The 18,868-nt window shown below is 42.9% G+C and overlaps 1 protein-coding gene across 4 annotated transcripts in view; it reads left to right on the forward strand.

Annotated features, from left to right (window-relative positions):
- LOC138643166 (adhesion G protein-coupled receptor B1-like) overlaps positions 1-18,868 on the forward strand; it is a 572,016-nt gene that overhangs the window by 480,133 nt on the left and 73,015 nt on the right. For all 4 annotated transcript variants that reach the window (XM_069731992.1, XM_069731993.1, XM_069731995.1 and 1 more), the window contains 2 exons: positions 12,260-12,362; positions 14,930-15,080. In XM_069731992.1, the coding sequence (XP_069588093.1) occupies positions 12,260-12,362; positions 14,930-15,080 (254 nt within the window). The remainder of the gene's footprint in view (positions 1-12,259; positions 12,363-14,929; positions 15,081-18,868) is intronic.

Genomic DNA, 18,868 nt, shown 5'->3' on the forward strand with positions numbered 1-18,868 from the left:
ATCTGTGGTGTTACATAGGACTGCAGGTGACATCTGCTACATTATCTGTCCTCAGAGAGTGATCACTGTGTTATCTGTGGTGTTACATAGGACTGCAGGTTATATCTGCTACATTATCTGTCCTCAGAGAGATATCACTGTGTTATCTGTGGTGTTACATAGGACTGCAGGTGACATCTACTACATTATCTGTCCTCAGAGAGTGATCACTGTGTTATCTGTGGTGTTACATAGGACTGCAGGTTATATCTGCTACATTATCTGTCCTCAGAGAGATATCACTGTGTTATCTGTGGTGTTACATAGGACTGCAGGTTATATCTGCTACATTATCTGTCCTCAGAGAGATATCACTGTGTTATCTGTGGTGTTACATAGGACTGCAGGTGACATCTGCTACATTATCTGTCCTCAGAGAGTGATCACTGTGTTATCTGTGGTGTTACATAGGACTGCAGGTTATATCTGCTACATTATCTGTCCTCAGAGAGTGATCACTGTGTTATCTGTGGTGTTACATAGGACTGCAGGTGACATCTACTACATTATCTGTACTCAGAGAGATATCACTGTGTTATCTGTGGTGTTACATAGGACTGCAGGTGACATCTACTACATTATCTGTACTCAGAGAGATATCACTGTGTTATCTGTGGTGTTACATAGGACTGCAGGTGACATCTACTACATTATCTGTCCTCAGAGAGATATCACTGTGTTATCTGTGTGTTACATAGGACTGCAGGTGACATCTACTACATTATCTGTACTCAGAGAGATATCACTGTGTGATCTGTGGTGTTACATAGGACTGCAGGTGACATCTGCTACATTATCTGTCCTCAGAGAGTGATCACTGTGTTATCTGTGGTGTTACATAGGACTGCAGGTGACATCTGCTACATTATCTGTCCTCAGAGAGATATCACTGTGTTATCTGTGTGTTACATAGGACTGCAGGTGACATCTACTACATTATCTGTACTCAGAGAGATATCACTGTGTGATCTGTGGTGTTACATAGGACTGCAGGTGACATCTGCTACATTATCTGTACTCAGAGAGTGATCACTGTGTTATCTGTGGTGTTACATAGGACTGCAGGTGACATCTGCTACATTATCTGTACTCAGAGAGTTATCACTGTGTTATCTGTGGTGTTACATAGGACTGCAGGTGACATCTACTACATTATCTGTACTCAGAGAGATATCACTGTTATCTGTGGTGTTACATGGGACTGCAGGTGACATCTGCTACATTATCTGTCCTCAGAAAGTTATCACTCTGTTATCTGTGGTGTTACATAGGACTGCAGGTGACATCTGCTACATTATCTGTACTCAGAGAGTGATCACTGTGTTATCTGTGGTGTTACATAGGACTGCAGGTTATATCTGCTACATTATCTGTCCTCAGAGAGATATCACTATGTTATCTGTGGTGTTACATAGGACTGCAGGTGACATCTACTACATTATCTGTCCTCAGAGAGTGATCACTGTGTTATCTGTGGTGTTACATAGGACTGCAGGTTATATCTGCTACATTATCTGTCCTCAGAGAGTGATCACTGTGTTATCTGTGGTGTTACATAGGACTGCAGGTGACATCTACTACATTATCTGTACTCAGAGAGATATCACTGTGTTATCTGTGGTGTTACATAGGACTGCAGGTGACATCTACTACATTATCTGTACTCAGAGAGATATCACTGTGTTATCTGTGGTGTTACATAGGACTGCAGGTGACATCTACTACATTATCTGTCCTCAGAGAGTGATCACTGTGTTATCTGTGTGTTACATAGGACTGCAGGTGACATCTACTACATTATCTGTCCTCAGAGAGATATCACTGTGTTATCTGTGTGTTACATAGGACTGCAGGTGACATCTACTACATTATCTGTACTCAGAGAGATATCACTGTGTGATCTGTGGTGTTACATAGGACTGCAGGTGACATCTGCTACATTATCTGTCCTCAGAGAGTGATCACTGTGTTATCTGTGGTGTTACATAGGACTGCAGGTGACATCTGCTACATTATCTGTCCTCAGAGAGATATCACTGTGTTATCTGTGTGTTACATAGGACTGCAGGTGACATCTACTACATTATCTGTACTCAGAGAGATATCACTGTGTGATCTGTGGTGTTACATAGGACTGCAGGTGACATCTGCTACATTATCTGTCCTCAGAGAGTGATCACTGTGTTATCTGTGGTGTTACATAGGACTGCAGGTTATATCTGCTACATTATCTGTCCTCAGAGAGTTATCACTGTGTTATCTGTGGTGTTACATAGGACTGCAGGTGACATCTGCTACATTATCTGTCCTCAGAGAGTGATCACTGTGTTATCTGTGGTGTTACATAGGACTGCAGGTGACATCTGCTACATTATCTGTCCTCAGAGAGTGATCACTGTGTTATCTGTGGTGTTACATAGGACTGCAGGTTATATCTGCTACATTATCTGTCCTCAGAGAGTTATCACTGTGTTATCTGTGGTGTTACATAGGACTGCAGGTGACATCTGCTACATTATCTGTCCTCAGAGAGTGATCACTGTGTTATCTGTGGTGTTACATAGGACTGCAGGTGACATCTGCTACATTATCTGTCCTCAGAGAGTGATCACTGTGTTATCTGTGGTGTTACATAGGACTGCAGGTTATATCTGCTACATTATCTGTCCTCAGAGAGTGATCACTGTGTGATCTGTGGTGTTACATAGGACTGCAGGTGACATCTGCTACATTATCTGTCCTCAGAGAGTGATCACTGTGTTATCTGTGGTGTTACATAGGACTGCAGGTGACATCTGCTACATTATCTGTCCTCAGAGAGTGATCACTGTGTTATCTGTGGTGTTACATAGGACTGCAGGTGACATCTGCTACATTATCTGTACTCAGAGAGTGATCACTGTGTTATCTGTGGTGTTACATAGGACTGCAGGTGACATCTACTACACTATCTGTACTCAGAGAGATATCACTGTGTGATCTGTGGTGTTACATAGGACTGCAGGTGACATCTGCTACATTATCTGTACTCAGAGAGTGATCACTGTGTTATCTGTGGTGTTACATAGGACTGCAGGTGATATCTACTACATTATCTGTACTCAGAGAGTTATCACTGTGTTATCTGTGGTGTTACATAGGACTGCAGGTGACATCTACTACATTATCTGTACTCAGAGAGTGATCACTGTGTTATCTGTGGTGTTACATAGGACTGCAGGTGACATCTGCTACATTATCTGTACTCAGAGAGTGATCACTGTGTTATCTGTGGTGTTACATAGGACTGCAGGTGACATCTACTACACTATCTGTACTCAGAGAGATATCACTGTGTGATCTGTGGTGTTACATAGGACTGCAGGTGACATCTGCTACATTATCTGTCCTCAGAGAGTGATCACTGTGTTATCTGTGGTGTTACATAGGACTGCAGGTGACATCTACTACATTATCTGTACTCAGAGAGATATCACTGTGTTATCTGTGATGTTACATAGGACTGCAGGTGACATCTACTACATTATCTGTACTCAGAGAGTTATCACTGTGTTATCTGTGATGTTACATAGGACTGCAGGTGACATCTACTACATTATCTGTACTCAGAGCGTTATCACTGTGTTATCTGTGGTGTTACATAGGACTGCAGGTGACATCTACTACATTATCTGTACTCAGAGAGTTATCACTGTGTTATCTGTGTGTTACATAGGACTGCAGGTGACATCTACTACACTATCTGTACTCAGAGAGATATCACTGTGTGATCTGTGGTGTTACATAGGACTGCAGGTGACATCTGCTACATTATCTGTACTCGGAGAGTTATCACTGTGTTATCTGTGGTGTTACATAGGACTGCAGGTGACATCTGCTACATTATCTGTCCTCAGAGAGTGATCACTGTGTTATCTGTGGTGTTACATAGGACTGCAGGTGACATCTACTCCATTATCTGTACTCAGAGAGTTATCACTGTGTTATCTGTGGTGTTACATAGGACTGCAGGTGACATCTGCTACATTATCTGTACTCAGAGAGTTATCACTGTGTTATCTGTGGTGTTACATAGGACTGCAGGTGACATCTGCTACATTATCTGTCCTCAGAGAGTGATCACTGTGTTATCTGTGGTGTTACATAGGACTGCAGGTGACATCTACTCCATTATCTGTACTCAGAGAGTTATCACTGTGTTATCTGTGGTGTTACATAGGACTGCAGGTGACATCTGCTACATTATCTGTACTCAGAGAGTTATCACTGTGTTATCTGTGGTGTTACATAGGACTGCAGGTGACATCTGCTACATTATCTGTACTCAGAGAGTGATCACTGTGTTATCTGTGGTGTTACATAGGACTGCAGGTGACATCTACTACATTATCTGTACTCAGAGAGTTATCACTGTGTTATCTGTGGTGTTACATAGGACTGCAGGTGACATCTACTACATTATCTGTACTCAGAGAGTGATCACTGTGTTATCTGTGGTGTTACATAGGACTGCAGGTGACATCTGCTACATTATCTGTACTCAGAGAGTGATCACTGTGTTATCTGTGGTGTTACATAGGACTGCAGGTGACATCTACTACACTATCTGTACTCAGAGAGATATCACTGTGTGATCTGTGGTGTTACATAGGACTGCAGGTGACATCTGCTACATTATCTGTCCTCAGAGAGTGATCACTGTGTTATCTGTGGTGTTACATAGGACTGCAGGTGACATCTACTACACTATCTGTACTCAGAGAGATATCACTGTGTGATCTGTGGTGTTACATAGGACTGCAGGTGACATCTGCTACATTATCTGTACTCGGAGAGTTATCACTGTGTTATCTGTGGTGTTACATAGGACTGCAGGTGACATCTGCTACATTATCTGTCCTCAGAGAGTGATCACTGTGTTATCTGTGGTGTTACATAGGACTGCAGGTGACATCTACTCCATTATCTGTACTCAGAGAGTTATCACTGTGTTATCTGTGGTGTTACATAGGACTGCAGGTGACATCTGCTACATTATCTGTCCTCAGAGAGTGATCACTGTGTTATCTGTGGTGTTACATAGGACTGCAGGTGACATCTACTCCATTATCTGTACTCAGAGAGTTATCACTGTGTTATCTGTGGTGTTACATAGGACTGCAGGTGACATCTGCTACATTATCTGTACTCAGAGAGTTATCACTGTGTTATCTGTGGTGTTACATAGGACTGCAGGTGACATCTGCTACATTATCTGTCCTCAGAGAGTGATCACTGTGTGATCTGTGGTGTTACATAGGACTGCAGGTGACATCTGCTACATTATCTGTACTCAGAGAGTTATCACTGTGTTATCTGTGGTGTTACATAGGACTGCAGGTGACATCTGCTACATTATCTGTCCTCAGAGAGTTATCACTGTGCTATCTGTGGCGTTACATAGGACTGCAGGTGACATCTACTACATTATCTGTCCTCAGAGAGTGATCACTGTGTTATCTGTGGTGTTACATAGGACTGCAGGTGACATCTACTACATTATCTGTACTCAGAGAGTTATCACTGTGTTATCTGTGGCGTTACATAGGACTGCAGGTGACATCAACTATATTATCTGTACTCAGAGAGTTATCACTGTGTTATCTGTGGCGTTACATAGGACTGCAGGTGACATCTACTACATTATCTGTCCTCAGAGAGTGATCACTGTGTTATCTGTGGTGTTACATAGGACTGCAGGTGACATCTGCTACATTATCTGTACTCAGACAGTTATCACTGTGTTATCTGTGGTGTTACATAGGACTGCAGGTGACATCTACTACATTATCTGTCCTCAGAGAGTGATCACTGTGTTATCTGTGGTGTTACATAGGACTGCAGGTGACATCTGCTACATTATCTGTACTCAGACAGTTATCACTGTGTTATCTGTGGTGTTACATAGGACTGCAGGTGACATCTACTACATTATCTGTACTCAGAGAGTTATCACTGTGTTATCTGTGGTGTTTCATAGGACTGCAGGTGACATCTAATACATTATCTGTACTCGGAGAGCTATCACTGTGTTATCTGTGGTGTTACATAGGACTGCAGGTGACATCTAATACATTATCTGTACTCGGAGAGTGATCACTGTGTTATCTGTGGTGTTACATAGGACTGCAGGTGACATCTACTACATTATCTGTACTCAGAGAGATATCACTGTTATCTGTGGTGTTACATAGGACTGCAGGTGACATCTGCTACATTATCTGTACTCAGAGAGTTATCACTGTGTTATCTGTGGTGTTACATAGGACTGCAGGTGACATCTGCTACATTATCTGTACTCAGAGAGTTATCACTGTGTTATCTGTGGTGTTACATAGGACTGCAGGTGACATCTGCTACATTATCTGTACTCAGAGAGTTATCACTGTGTTATCTGTGGTGTTACATAGGACTGCAGGTGACATCTGCTACATTATCTGTACTCAGACAGTTATCACTGTGTTATCTGTGGTGTTACATAGGACTGCAGGTGACATCTGCTACATTATCTGTACTCAGACAGTTATCACTGTGTTATCTGTGGTGTTACATAGGACTGCAGGTGACATCTACTACATTATGTGTACTCGGAGAGCTATCACTGTGTTATCTGTGGTGTTACATAGGACTGCAGGTGACATCTGCTACATTATCTGTACTCAGAGAGTGATCACTGTGTTATCTGTGGTGTTACATAGGACTGCAGGTGACATCTACTACATTATCTGTACTCAGAGAGATATCACTGTTATCTGTGGTGTTACATAGGACTGCAGGTGACATCTGCTACATTATCTGTACTCAGACAGTTATCACTGTGTTATCTGTGGTGTTACATAGGACTGCAGGTGACATCTGCTACATTATCTGTACTCAGACAGTTATCACTGTGTTATCTGTGGTGTTACATAGGACTGCAGGTGACATCTACTACATTATGTGTACTCGGAGAGCTATCACTGTGTTATCTGTGGTGTTACATAGGACTGCAGGTGATATCTACTACATTATCTGTACTCAGAGAGTGATCACTGTGTTATCTGTGGTGTTACATAGGACTGCAGGTGACATCTAATACATTATCTGTACTCAGAGAGTGATCACTGTGTTATCTGTGGTGTTACATAGGACTGCAGGTGACATCTACTACATTATCTGTACTCAGAGAGATATCACTGTTATCTGTGGTGTTACATAGGACTGCAGGTGACATCTGCTACATTATCTGTACTCAGAGAGTTATCACTGTGTTATCTGTGGTGTTACATAGGACTGCAGGTGACATCTGCTACATTATCTGTACTCAGACAGTTATCACTGTGTTATCTGTGGTGTTACATAGGACTGCAGGTGACATCTGCTACATTATCTGTACTCAGACAGTTATCACTGTGTTATCTGTGGTGTTACATAGGACTGCAGGTGACATCTACTACATTATCTGTACTCAGAGAGTTATCACTGTGTTATCTGTGGTGTTACATAGGACTGCAGGTGACATCTACTACATTATCTGTACTCGGAGAGCTATCACTGTGTTATCTGTGGTGTTACATAGGACTGCAGGTGACATCTAATACATTATCTGTACTCAGAGAGTGATCACTGTGTTATATGTGGTGTTACATAGGACTGCAGGTGACATCTACTACATTATCTGTACTCAGAGAGTTATCACTGTGTTATCTGTGGTGTTACATAGGACTGCAGGTGACATCTACTACATTATCTGTACTCAGAGAGTTATCACTGTTATCTGTGGTGTTACATAGGACTGCAGGTGACATCTACTACATTATCTGTACTCAGAGAGTTATCACTGTGTTATCTGTGGTGTTACATAGGACTGCAGGTGACATCAACTATATTATCTGTACTCAGAGAGTTATCACTGTGTTATCTGTGGTGTTACATAGGACTGCAGGTGACATCTACTACATTATCTGTACTCAGAGAGTTATCACTGTTATCTGTGGTGTTACATAGGACTGCAGGTGACATCTACTACATTATCTGTACTCAGAGAGTTATCACTGTTATCTGTGGTGTTACATAGGACTGCAGGTGACATCTACTACATTATCTGTACTCAGAGAGATATCACTGTGTTATCTGTGGTGTTACATAGGACTGCAGGTTACATCTACTACATTATATGTACTCAAGAGTTATCTCTGTTATCTGTGGTGTTACATGGGACTGCAGGTGATATCTACATTATCTGCACTCAGAGAGTTATCACTGTGTTATCTGTGGTGTTACATAGGACTGCAGGTGACATCTACTACATTATGTGTACTCGGAGAGCTATCACTGTGTTATCTGTGGTGTTACATAGGACTGCAGGTGACATCTGCTACATTATCTGTACTCAGACAGTTATCACTGTGTTATCTGTGGTGTTACATAGGACTGCAGGTGACATCTACTACATTATGTGTACTCGGAGAGCTATCACTGTGTTATCTGTGGTGTTACATAGGACTGCAGGTGACATCTACTACATTATCTGTACTCAGAGAGATATCACTGTTATCTGTGGTGTTACATAGGACTGCAGGTGACATCTGCTACATTATCTGTACTCAGAGAGTTATCACTGTGTTATCTGTGGTGTTACATAGGACTGCAGGTGACATCTGCTACATTATCTGTACTCAGAGAGTTATCACTGTGTTATCTGTGGTGTTACATAGGACTGCAGGTGACATCTACTACATTATCTGTACTCAGAGAGATATCACTATTATCTGTGGTGTTACATAGGACTGCAGGTGACATCTGCTACATTATCTGTACTCAGACAGTTATCACTGTGTTATCTGTGGTGTTACATAGGACTGCAGGTGACATCTGCTACATTATCTGTACTCAGACAGTTATCACTGTGTTATCTGTGGTGTTACATAGGACTGCAGGTGACATCTACTACATTATGTGTACTCGGAGAGCTATCACTGTGTTATCTGTGGTGTTACATAGGACTGCAGGTGACATCTAATACATTATCTGTACTCAGAGAGTGATCACTGTGTTATCTGTGGTGTTACATAGGACTGCAGGTGACATCTACTACATTATCTGTACTCAGAGAGATATCACTGTTATCTGTGGTGTTACATAGGACTGCAGGTGACATCTGCTACATTATCTGTACTCAGAGAGTTATCACTGTGTTATCTGTGGTGTTACATAGGACTGCAGGTGACATCTGCTACATTATCTGTACTCAGACAGTTATCACTGTGTTATCTGTGGTGTTGCATAGGACTGCAGGTGACATCTGCTACATTATCTGTACTCAGACAGTTATCACTGTGTTATCTGTGGTGTTACATAGGACTGCAGGTGACATCTACTACATTATCTGTACTCAGAGAGTTATCACTGTGTTATCTGTGGTGTTACATAGGACTGCAGGTGACATCTACTACATTATCTGTACTCGGAGAGCTATCACTGTGTTATCTGTGGTGTTACATAGGACTGCAGGTGACATCTAATACATTATCTGTACTCAGAGAGTGATCACTGTGTTATCTGTGGTGTTACATAGGACTGCAGGTGACATCTACTACATTATCTGTACTCAGAGAGTTATCACTGTGTTATCTGTGGTGTTACATAGGACTGCAGGTGACATCTACTACATTATCTGTACTCAGAGAGTTATCACTGTTATCTGTGGTGTTACATAGGACTGCAGGTGACATCTACTACATTATCTGTACTCAGAGAGTTATCACTGTGTTATCTGTGGTGTTACATAGGACTGCAGGTGACATCAACTATATTATCTGTACTCAGAGAGTTATCACTGTGTTATCTGTGGTGTTACATAGGACTGCAGGTGACATCTACTACATTATCTGTACTCAGAGAGTTATCACTGTTATCTGTGGTGTTACATAGGACTGCAGGTGACATCTACTACATTATCTGTACTCAGAGAGTTATCACTGTTATCTGTGGTGTTACATAGGACTGCAGGTGACATCTACTACATTATCTGTACTCAGAGAGATATCACTGTGTTATCTGTGGTGTTACATAGGACTGCAGGTTACATCTACTACATTATATGTACTCAAGAGTTATCTCTGTTATCTGTGGTGTTACATGGGACTGCAGGTGATATCTACATTATCTGCACTCAGAGAGTTATCACTGTGTTATCTGTGGTGTTACATAGGACTGCAGGTGACATCTACTACATTATCTGTACTCAGAGAGATATCACTGTGTTATCTGTGGTGTTACATAGGACTGCAGGTGACATCTACTACATTATCTATACTCAGAGAGTTATCACTGTGTTATCTGTGGTGTTACATAGGACTGCAGGTGACATCTACTGCATTATCTGTACTCAGAGAGATATCACTGTGTTATCTGTGGTGTTACATAGGACTGCAGGTGACATCTACTACATTATCTGTACTCAGAGTTATCACTGTGTTATCTGTGGTGTTACATGGGACTGCAGGTGACATCTGCTACATTATCTGTACTCAGAGAGGTATCACTGTGTTATCTGTGGTGTTACATAGGACTGCAGATGACATCTACTACATTATCTGTACTCAGAGAGTTATCACTGTGTTATCTGTGGTGTTACATAGGACTGCAGGTGACATCTACTACATTATCTGTACTCAGAGAGTTATCACTGTTATCTGTGGTGTTACATAGGACTGCAGGTGACATCTACTACATTATCTGTACTCAGAGAGTTATCACTGTGTTATCTATGGTGTTACATAGGACTGCAGGTGACATCTACTACATTATCTGTACTCAGAGAGTTATCACTGTGTTATCTGTGGTGTTACATAGGACTGCAGGTGACATCTACTACATTATCTGTACTCAGAGAGTTATCACTGTTATCTGTGGTGTTACATAGGACTGCAGGTGACATCTACTACATTATCTGTACTCAGAGAGTTATCACTGTGTTATCTGTGGTGTTACATAGGACTGCAGGTGACATCTACTACATTATCTGTACTCAGAGAGTTATCACTGTGTTATCTGCGGTGTTACATAGGACTGCAGGTGACATCTACTACATTATCTGTACTCAGAGAGTTATCACTGTGTTATCTGTGGTGTTACATAGGACTGCAGGTGACATCTACTGCATTATCTGTACTCAGAGCGTTATCACTGTGTTATATGTGGTGTTACATAGGACTGCAGGTGACATCTACTACATTATCTGTGCTCAGAGAGTTATCACTATGTTATCTGTGGTGTTACATAGGACTGCAGGTGATATCTACTACATTATCTGTACTCGGAGAGATATCACTGTGTTATCTGTGGTGTTACATAGGACTGCAGGTGACATCTACTACATTATCTGTACTCAGAGAGTTATCACTGTGTGATCTGTGGTGTTACATAGGACTGCAGGTGATGTCTACTACATTATCTGTACTCAGAGAGTGATCACTGTGTTATCTGTGGTGTTACATAGGACTGCAGGTGACATCTACTACATTATCTGTACTCAGAGAGTTATCACTGTGTTATCTGTGGTGTTACATGGGACTGCAGGTGACATCTACTACATTATCTGTACTGAGAGAGGTATCACTGTGTTATCTGTGGTGTTACATAGGACTGCAGATGACATCTACTACATTATCTGTACTCAGAGAGTTATCACTGTTATCTGTGGTGTTACATAGGACTGCAGGTGACATCTACTACACTATCTGTACTCAGAGAGTGATCACTGTGTTATCTGTGGTGTTACATAGGACTGCAGGTGACATCTACTACATTATCTGTACTCAGAGAGTTATCACTGTGTTATCTGTGGTGTTACATGGGACTGCAGGTGACATCTACTACATTATCTGTCCTCAGAGAGTTATCACTGTGTTATCTGTGGTGTTACATAGGACTGCAGGTGACATCTACTACATTATCTGTACTCAGAGAGTTATCACTGTTATCTGTGGTGTTACATGGGACTGCAGGTGACATCTACTACATTATCTGTACTCCTAGAGTTATCACTGTGTTATCTGTGGTGTTACATAGGACTGCAGGTGGTGATTGTGGGGCATCCACTTTTCCTTGTCTCTGCACATGCTGACTGTTCGCGGTCAGTCCTCGGCTCGTCCTCGTGTTCTCGCCTTTCGCTCACCTTTCTCCTCTTTTTTCTCAGGTATATCCGCTCTGAACGTTCCGTCATCCTGATCAACTTCTGTTTGTCCATCATCTCTTCCAACGCCCTAATCCTCGTGGGACAAACGCAAACCAGAAACAAGGTAAAGTAGTAACTGTGCAGTGAGGGGCAAACATGGCCGGATATTGGGGGTCGCACAGAACGGGGGGGGGAATGTAGCGTGATTCATGTTCTCCGCCGTCCCTGAGTTACATTATTAGAAGAAACCTGTCACCTGCTTCTGAGTCCGGCCGCGTTATTGTGGAGGTTTTACTCCCAAAAGTTGCCATATGTCAGAGTAAAACTAATTGGAAAAGTCTGTCGGTCTCCTGTTCTCCTTTGCCCCCTCTTGTTTGTAGCAGCTTCACCCCCTATTAGTTTGGTCACGTTCCTACAATGTGATTCTGCAAACTTCCCCCCTTTTTTTACATCACTTTCGCTCCTTATTAATTTGACCACATTCTGCGTAATTGATTTAGCTGCATTGTCTCCTCGGTTTTACATTAGCCCCCTCCTTATTAGTGTGACCACATTACTCCCTATTGATTCTACCACAATGCCCCCTATTGTTTTCAGCAGCTTTATAACCTTTTGGTTTGTCCATATTACATCCCTGCGATTCTACTTCATTACCCCCTTATGTTTGTAGCATCTTTACTCCCTCTTATTTAGACCACATGATTCCACTACATTCCCCTATTGTTTACACCAGATTTGCCCCCTATTAGTGTGACCACATTCCACTCTGTTGTTTCTGCCACGTTACCCCCCATTGTTTTCAGCAGCATTGTAAGCTATTGGTTTGTCCATCTTTCTTCTCTGTGATACTTCCTCATTGCCCCCTATTGTTTTTGCAGCCTTGCCCCTTATTAGTTTGACCACATTCCACCCTATTGATTCTGCCACCTTACCCCCCATTGTTTCCAGTAGCATTATAACCTATTAGTTTGTCCATATTTCTTCTCTGTGATTCTTCCTCATTGCCCCCTATTGTTTTCTGCAGCGTTGCCCCCTATTAGTATGAGCACAGTCCAATCCTCTGATTTTCCCACATTCTCTACATTGGTTGCTGTTGATTTTCTTATGACGATCACTAATTATTTTCCTATAAATGACTCCCACATTCTCTATACACATTACATTTGCCCTCCATCTCGTCGTCTTCTCCTCGTATCACTCGCTCTTTGTCCTTTCTTCTTTCTGTCCGTGGGACTGCTGAGACTTGCAGTCCCACCCACCTCCCCCCCCCCCCCCCCGGCCGTCCTGTGTCAGGTGTGAGGTCTCCTCATCCTCCTTCTCCAGTCTCGTTCCGTATTTCTGTCTTATCTCGCAGTGACACTTGTGCATTTCCCGGAGCACGAGGCGGCCCCCCAGCAGATCCATCTACGTGAGCCCCTAATCAAACATTGCAGTGATTGCAGTAGATACTCCGCGTCCGTCCTCCAGAGCTGCTGCGGGGGACTGTGACTTTAATTAACCCCCTCATAATCCATTCACCTTGCTCTTACCTTGGGGTTCACTAAGTAATTTTACTGTCGGTAAATGAAAGGGGGTGGTCCGCTGCTCCGAGGGGGTCTCCTGATGGCAGATTCTTGTGGACTATTGCTGGGACCACCACTAATTCATTCTGAGATGGGGGGGTGTCCAATACCCAATTCCTATAGGTAGGGGGGTCTCGCTCGACCATTTCCATATCTCCCTATGACTGTACATGCAGCCCCTTTAGTGGAGCGGATCAGGTACCCCTGTACTCGGCAGCAGTGGGGGTCCCAGAGCTCGTCATTGTTTCTCCATTATCGATACATTTTGTTACAAAAAAAAACAATAAACAAATAACTTTCTGAAAAGGTTTTATAAAGAGAGACACACTGTGACATTGTGCACAGCCATGCTTTCCTCCTCCTCCTCCTTACTGACGGTCTCCTCTTTTTTTGTGATACATTGTAACAGGCTGAGTAGAATCATAGTTACACTCTAACTCGTTCTCACACTCTGGACTTCCGGGGAATCCGTCAGCAGTTTGGGTTTTTTGCTATGTAATCTGACAGCAGCATGATGTAGGAGCAGAGACCCTGATTCCAGCGATGTGTCACTTGGTTTAGTTTTGCTAGGATCCCAGATCTCTCTCCTTTCACAGGCATCTTAATCTTTACATTGATACATTGTATCAGTCTCAGCAGCGACACTAACAAACCTGCTGTAAGAAACGCTCCTTCCTCCAGGAATTTTTGGAGGACTTGATCCTTTCTTGAAACATTTCTTAAAGAGTTTTTTTTTCTTACAGCCTTCTGATTGGTCAGTGCCTAACTTGCAGCAGATTCCATCAGAAGCCGCTTTTTTTTTTTTCTTTTCTCCCATCTGACATTTTGCAAAACCTGAAGTAGAAAAAAAAGCGACTGAACGTATTATTAGCAGCGTGGTTTTAATAGGAAGAGTCTTTCAAGTGTTTGTGCAGCGTTTTTTTGAGTCGTTTTTTTAAGTCGACCCTCTCCGCTCTGTGTGAATGTCCCTTAGCGATTTCTTGATCTCTTTCCTTCCCTATATACTGATACATTGTAACAGAACAAGCAGTTGTGTGCGCACAGCCCTGCGGAACCTCGCTGCCCCTACATATATTATTTGCAGCTGTACCCTGACCGTCCGTTTGAAGCGTTTCCCTGTGATCCTCAGGTGATCTGCACGCTGGTGGCCGCCTTCCTGCACTTCTTCTTCCTCTCGTCATTCTGCTGGGTGCTGACAGAGGCATGGCAGTCCTACATGGCCGTGACAGGGCGGCTGCGCAACAGGATCATCCGCAAACGATTCCTCTGTCTCGGATGGGGTAAGGTCCTTTCTTCATAAATTTTCATAAATGAATAGGATAAAAACATATAAGAAATTTTATAATATGGCTTATTAGAAAAATCTGCTTCTTTCTCCACTTATGAGCCACTTCACCCGCCTCCTGAGCTCAATTTTCACTGGAATTACAGCTACACTTGTCAGTACGCTGCCCACTGCACTATCTCACCCTAAAGCTGGATTCACAGTTCACTGCTCACTACTGCTGTATAATGTCTTTTGTGATGCTGCTGCTTTCTACTAAGTGTTTTATCTCACAGCAGAGCTTGAATCACAGCTACACTGCTCACTACACTATCTCATCTTAAAGCTCATTTCACAGTTATGTTGCTCAGTGCTGCTGTATAATGTTTGTGATTCTGCTTCTTTCTATGAACTGTTTCATCTCACCTCAGAACTGGACTCAGTACACTGCTCACTGCACTATCTCATCCTAAAGCTGGATTCACCGTTACACTGCTCACCACTGCTGTATAATGTCTTTTGTGATGCTGCTGCTTTCTACTAAGTGTTTTATCTCACTGCAGAGCTGGAATCACAGCTACACTGCTCACTACACTGCTCACTACACTATCTCATCTTAAAGCTCATTTCACAGTTATGTTGCTCAGTACTGCTGTATAATGTTTGTGATTCTGCTTCTTTCTATGAACTGTTTCATCTCACCTCAGAACTGGACTCAGTACACTGCTCACTGCGCTATCTCATCCTAAAGCTGGATTCACCATTACACTCTTCACCACTGCTGTATAATGTCTTTTGTGATGCTCTCGCTTTCTGCTAAGTGTTTTATCTCACCGCAGAGCTGGAATCACAGCTACACTGCTCAGTACACTATCTGATCTTAAAGCTCATTTCACAGTTACATTGCTTATTACTGCTGTACAATGTTGTTTGTGATTCTTCTTCTTTCTATGAACTGTTCTATCTCACCTCAGAGCTGGATTTACAGTTGCACTTCTCAGTATTCATTAAACTGCTAACCACACTTTCATGCTAAAGCTAGATTCACAGTTACACTGCTCAGTTCTGCTGTATAATGTACTTTGTGATGCTGCTGCTTTCTAGTAAATGTTTTATCTCATCACCAGAGCTGGATTCAGAGCTACACTGCTCAGTACTGCTGTGTAATGTTCTCCATGCTGCTCCTGCTAATGCACATGTGTCATATGAAGTGATGAGAGCAGGAGCCTCTCATGACTGTGTGTGGTGTGTAGGGGAGGCATCCTAGCAGCCAAGCTACACCCATTAGGTCAGAGACAAGTGAAAATAAGAAAGAGCCTGCAGAGGGGCAAAATGCAGGATACAAATAACGCAATAGCCACATATACACAAATAAGACAACTTGGGTGCAATAAATCATGTTGTGGCGCCTATTGAAATCTATGGGCTTTCTATGCCACGTGTAGTGGTGCTCCGGAGCCCCGTAGAGTACTACGGTAATGGAGTCTTGGGGGCTGCAATACACCAGGTACCAAGTGGCGATTTATGAGTCTTTTTGTCATGGAATTCTCCATGAACTCCCATCAATGAGACTCGTGGATTGTTCCGTCTTGGATCCTGCTTTATGGGGTGAAGGGAAATAATGGCGTCCAATTTATTTTCTGCATAATTGCATTGGCTGGAGGTGCTCAAATAAAATAAAAAATACAAATGTAGCTTTTCCCTGACCCGCGGAGCGCATTGTGGGAGCTCGTCGAACGGGAAATAATTGTGGCGGAATTTGTTTCCTGGCGTAAAGCAGCCAATGGCGGCTATAGAATCGGGATGCAATTAATAGAGTCGAAATAATCAAGAAACGCGTCGCTCCACGGAGGCAAACGTGTAACGATCTGATCAAGTTATTAACAGAACAAACATCTAACAAGTTGCTACATTTTGTTACAGTTTGATACTTTTCCCCCCTCCTTCCTCACCGGATTATTGCAGATACTGAAAGGGTCGTCTCCACTTAGGACAAGATTTTCCTCGAGGATCCCTGATCACAGTGCAGTCAGCCTTACCTTCTTATTCCCCCATCATTTCCTTGTGTCCATCCTGAACCCTCTGGTTCATGAATAGAATGCCAGAAGTACAGTAAGGACTGACACACAGATAGCGTGCAGGATCTACAGAGAGCTGGGTGGGTGCTGTAGTGGTTCTGTACAGGAGGAGGTGTAGCGCACTCGGCTCAGCATTTCCAAGGAAGAAGTCATGAATTATTGTACTGTAATTAGTGATTCGCTGCTGCGCACATTTTACCTGCTGGGCGCCGTTTAGCCTCGTGCTGGGATCCGCTCCCCATATAACGATACATCTCTCCAAACCCCTCACCCCAGAGCCTCGCACTGACTCCTCTCTGCTGATACATGGGCCGCACACGGGGAACCCGGTATTATTAGCCCTGAATAATGGATGCACTCAGGTCTCGGCTTTATCAGCCGGCGAAGCTCCCAGCGCGGATTCATCTTCATAATTAATGTGATGTAGCAGAGCTGAGCGCAGAGGAAGCAGCACATGCAGCTCCACAGTGTAACTGACCGTAATCTACAGTGTAACTGACCGCAATCTACAGTGTAACTGACCGCAATCTACAGTGTAACTGACCGCGATCTACAGTGTAACTGACCGTAATCTACAGTGTAACTGACCGCAATCTACAGTGTAACTGACCTCAATCTACAGTGTAACTGACCGTAATCTACAGTGTAACTGACCGCAATCTACAGTGTAACTGACCTCAATCTACAGTGTAACTGACCGCAATCTACAGTGTAACTGACCGTAATCTACAGTGTAACTGACCTCAATCTACAGTGTAACTGACCGCGATCTACAGTGTAACTGACCGTAATCTACAGTGTAACTGACCTCAATCTACAGTGTAACTGACCGTAATCTACAGTGTAACTGACCGCAATCTACAGTGTAACTGACCGCAATCTACAGTGTAACTGACCTCAATCTACAGTGTAACTGACCGCAATCTACAGTGTAACTGACCGCAATCTACAGTGTAACTGACCGCAATCTACAGTGTAACTGACCTCAATCTACAGTGTAACTGACCGCAATCTACAGTGTAACTGACCGCAATCTACAGTGTAACTGACCTCAATCTACAGTGTAACTGACCTCAATCTACAGTGTAACTGACCGCAATCTACAGTGTAACTGACCGCAATCTACAGTGTAACTGACCGCGATCTACAGTGTAACTGACCGTAATCTACAGTGTAACTGACCTCAATCTACAGTGTAACTGACCGTAATCTACAGTGTAACTGACCTCAATCTACAGTGTAACTGACCGTAATCTACAGTGTAACTGACCTCAATCTACAGTGTAACTGACCGTAATCTACAGTGTAACTGACCGCAATCTACAGTGTAACTGACCGCAATCTACAGTGTAACTGACCGCAATCTACAGTGTAACTGACCTCAATCTACAGTGTAACTGACCTCAATCTACAGTGTAACTGACCGTAATCTACAGTGTAACTGACCGCAATCTACAGTGTAACTGACCTCAATCTACAGTGTAACTGACCGCAATCTACAGTGTAACTGACCGTAATCTACAGTGTAACTGACCGCAATCTACAGTGTAACTGACCGCGATCTACAGTGTAACTGACCGTAATCTACAGTGTAACTGACCTCAATCTACAGTGTAACTGACCGCAATCTACAGTGTAACTGACCTCAATCTACAGTGTAACTGACCTCAATCTACAGTGTAACTGACCTCAATCTACAGTGTAACTGACCGTAATCTACAGTGTA

Source organism: Ranitomeya imitator, chromosome 6, assembly GCF_032444005.1.
Source record: "Ranitomeya imitator isolate aRanImi1 chromosome 6, aRanImi1.pri, whole genome shotgun sequence".
Taxonomy (NCBI): Eukaryota; Metazoa; Chordata; class Amphibia; order Anura; family Dendrobatidae; genus Ranitomeya; species Ranitomeya imitator.